The sequence below is a fragment of the Otolemur garnettii genome, unplaced genomic scaffold, assembly GCF_000181295.1.
Source record: "Otolemur garnettii isolate 467f Iridium unplaced genomic scaffold, OtoGar3 scaffold00105, whole genome shotgun sequence".
Lineage (NCBI taxonomy): Eukaryota > Metazoa > Chordata > Mammalia > Primates > Galagidae > Otolemur > Otolemur garnettii.
In genome coordinates this window covers 3365022-3368834 of record NW_003852500.1, presented here as the reverse complement: position 1 = coordinate 3368834, position 3813 = coordinate 3365022, and the positions used below count along the sequence as shown (strand labels likewise).

Sequence of the window (3813 nt, the reverse complement as noted above, 5' to 3'; positions counted from 1 at the left end):
ATCAAGACTCTCCTGGGGGCCACAGGCCCCTTGCGGGGTTGGAAGACCCGGAGTTGGGGGGTGGCTGGGGTCTCAGGCTTGTCACCCCCGCTCCAATTTTGACTTTTTCCTTCAAGATTTGGAGGAAAAAACCATAAAGCATCTTAGCTCCTAAAGTCTGCATTCTCTGGGTGTTGTTTCCCCAGCGGAGCGGGAATTGGGGAGGGGGGGGAGTGTCTCCCAGCTCCCAGGTTAGACTTTGAACCTAAGCAAGGAAGGGCTGGTCATTTGGGTATATAGAGGACAGGCTATTTCTCTGCCTCTACTTTGTCATTTCTTCGAATTTTCCACCCGATGACTGGGTGCAGGGCGGGGTGGGAGAGTTCCCAGAGCGTCCATCAGCTCCTTCCCTCTTTTTTGGGAATTGGTGGTTTCTTCTTCTTTTTAACCTCAGGATCAGGGGAGGGATGGAGCCTTTAACAGCCGCCCTCTTTAGGGGTCTTACACCTTAGGAAATGAACAGAGGTCTCTCTTAACCCCTATGTCTTCTTTTTCTTATTTTGTATTTATTTTTAACTCCATAAATGGGGGTGTGCATGTAACATCTCTTGGGGGCCAGTTCTTTTCTGAAATTGGAAATAGGGGGTATTTTAAACGAGGGTCACAGCACCTTGGACAGTGCTATGGCCACAGGAGTCTGGGTTGGTGCGGATGGGGGAGGGAACCCGCAGGGAACCCGCCCCTCAAAGACCCAGGTTCAGCCAAGGCCTCAGCCCCTCGGCCTTTCAACCGCCCGAAAGCCATGGTTGGAGAAGAGGCAAGAGTAGGCAATCGCTGATTGTTGACTGGGCCTGTCGCTTGAGCGCTTAAACCAGTGAGAGGGCGCCAAACAGCCCAGCCTACCTAATGCAGACGAAAGGCGGAGTCAGTGGCTGCAGCGCTACGGTCCCTACCAGACGCACACGCCGGGCCCCGCCCCATTGGCGCGTCAATCTACGCAGAAGCCCCACCCCTCCTGGCTCTGCGTGCGTCTGCGGCCACAGCTCTGTGCGCTGCTCCGCCTCCGGATGGCGTCACGGCTCTGTCTGCATATTGAGGCTCCGCCTCTCCCGCTGCAGGACGTCACCAAGGACTGCAGGGGCCTGAGCCGGTGCCGCCGCCGCTGCCGCCGCCGCGCAGCCCCACATCAGCGCACCGGCGTCATTGCCGCCCCCAAAGAAGTCGCCGCCGCTAGGGTGCATTGGTGAAGGGCAAGGTGAGCTCCCGGGCGGCCCTGTGGGCTCTGACTCTGAGCATCTCCATAACCTTCATTTGACTGGCGAAGGTGGGAGACGAGGTTGACTGGGGATGAATAAGGGGAAGGGTACGGCGGTTTGGGGTCTGGAAAGGGAAAGGGTCTGGTGGCCCTCACCTGCCCTATCCTCACCAATACCTCCTCCACCCGCCGGCTCTGCAGCGGAGGGGGAGGGGTGACGAGTGCCTTGCGGGAAGCTGCGCTCGCGGGAGGTTCTGCGTGCGCGTGCCCGTCGTGTGCACACGAGTGTGCGCGCCTGCCTGTCGGCAGGTCTGTGTATACCCTTGCCATGTAACTGGGTATACTTCTGCGACCCCCTTTGGCCCTCAGCATGTGCATGCTGCAAGCTTGTAGAGGGAGGCGCGTGGACTGTGCGTGTGCGTGCACAGCTTTGAGCATACGTGCACAGGCATCCGTGTCCGTGTGGTGACGTGCACATGCCTGCATGGGTGGAGGGAGCCGTGCCCACGGGTTACGGATGGGTTCGCACATTTCTGTAGGAGGGTCAGTGTGCAGACAGGTGTGTGTGCCTCTGTCCTGTGCACCCATGCAAATTTTGCAGCCTCGTGTGTGTACAAGCGTGTAGAGATGAGTGTGTGTGAGCCTGGTGCACGGGAGCGTGTGTACCCGCTTCCCCTGTCATGTAATGCAGCTGGTAGGCCCAAGTTGTCCCAAGCCTGGGAGTTTGGGGGAAGGGGAGGCTGCCGATGCGCATCCCCGCAGGACCTATATGCGTGTGCACGTGCGCTCCAGCTGCTCAGTTCTGAGGACCTTGAAAGATTGATGGGAGGCGGGGCCCACCGCAGTCACCTCCCTCTGGGCGGAGACATAGGTTTAGGGTTACAGCCAGATCTGGGGTGCAGGCCCATTGTAGGGGTATCTTCATCCGCGACCCTCTGAGCTCCTCCCCTAAAACCTTTCAAGGTCACAGCCTGCTCTCTCCTGAGGGTATAACCAATAATACTGGGGCTCCTGATGAGATAAAAGTATTCTCTATACATGGGTTCCTTTCTGGCACTCTCTCCATTCTGTGACTGGGCTTGAGCTGCTGAGGATGGAGGGAGCCCCCTTGCTCTCTCTTCTTCCCATACCCCCAGATGGCATCTGCCACAGATTCTCGCTATGGGCAGAAGGAGTCCTCGGATCAAAACTTTGATTACATGTTCAAGATCCTTATCATTGGCAATAGCAGCGTGGGCAAGACATCCTTCCTCTTCCGCTACGCCGACGACTCCTTCACACCTGCCTTTGTCAGCACTGTGGGCATCGACTTCAAGGTCAAAACCATCTACCGCAACGACAAGAGGATCAAGCTGCAGATCTGGGTGGGTCCAGCTCCCCTCTTTGGAAAAGCAGTTGCAACGTTTTCTGTCTCTTCCCTGTCTAGAGTCATTAATTTACACACTGGGCATTTATCAGGTGCATACTGTGGACCAAGAGCAAAAGCACAGGCAGCACCCCTGTTCCCTCATAAAGCACCTAATCTCAATGCCTCAGTTTCCCCATCTTCAATCCATGTGAGGCTCTGCATAAGATTTCAGCAGGACTCTTTCCTGGGACAAGTGCAAGCACCTACCCCCAGGTGTCCCAGCCTCCTCCTCAACCCAAAAGAGGCCTGAGTGAGCCCATTAATCTTAAATCAGAACTGTCCCTTCTTACTCTGCTCACTGCCCTTCTATGGCTCCCTTATCATTCAGGGTAAAACCCACACCCCTCTTTTAGCCCAGAAACCCTTGTTTGTTGTGTCCCTGCTGACACCTTCACCCCAGTCTGTCTTCCTCCATCTCCTCCTTAGCTGTCCTTCAGACAGGGCTTTTGCACAGGCTGTGTCCTGCCCTTTCCCTGGGATGCTCCCTGGCCCTCACATGGCTTCCTCCCTCACTGTCTTCAGGTTTTTAAACCTACTCTGATACTCCCTATCCTTATCTAGTTTGATTTTTCTCCTGAATCCTTGTCACTGTCCAACATAGGATATATTACAACTTTGTGGTTATTGTCTGTTTCTTGTTCAGGGCCATTACTTCTGCAAGGGCAGGGCTTTCTGTACATTTTGTTAACAGTTTTGTCTCCAGTGTCCAGCACAGGGAGTGTCCAGGTCATTGGCCAGTACATGTTTGTGGAATGAATGAGGGAACAATTCTGCAAGTAACAGTCACCCTATAGGATGATGGAACACTGATGTACTCAGAATGCAGGTGACCCAGCCTGCTCTTTCTGACTCTTTGTGCCCCTAGGAAAGCTTCTACCTCTCTGTGGGCCTCAAGGTGGCTGACCCAGACCATCTCAGAGCTCATTTCGTCTTTGTGGAGCTTATGTGTGGGTCTTCTCTGACCTTTGTCTCTTCTTCCCTAGGACACAGCAGGGCAGGAGCGGTACCGGACCATCACCACAGCTTACTACCGGGGTGCCATGGGTTTTATTCTTATGTATGACATCACTAATGAGGAATCCTTCAATGCAGTACAGGACTGGTGAGCATGACCCCACCCACTCTCAGACCATCCTCTGAGCTGGGCTTCGTACAAAAAAAGAAAAATGGG

General features: G+C 54.7%; 1 protein-coding gene across 1 annotated transcript in view; it reads left to right on the top strand.

Moving 5' to 3' along the window:
• Nucleotides 1-1063: 1063 nt before the first annotated feature.
• Nucleotides 1064-3813, top strand: part of RAB3A (RAB3A, member RAS oncogene family) — a 5183-nt gene continuing 2433 nt past the window's right edge. The window contains exons 1-3 of the mRNA XM_003796560.3: nucleotides 1064-1234; nucleotides 2371-2598; nucleotides 3626-3744. Coding sequence (XP_003796608.1) covers nucleotides 2371-2598; nucleotides 3626-3744 — 347 coding nt within the window. The 5' untranslated portion in view covers nucleotides 1064-1234. The remainder of the gene's footprint in view (nucleotides 1235-2370; nucleotides 2599-3625; nucleotides 3745-3813) is intronic.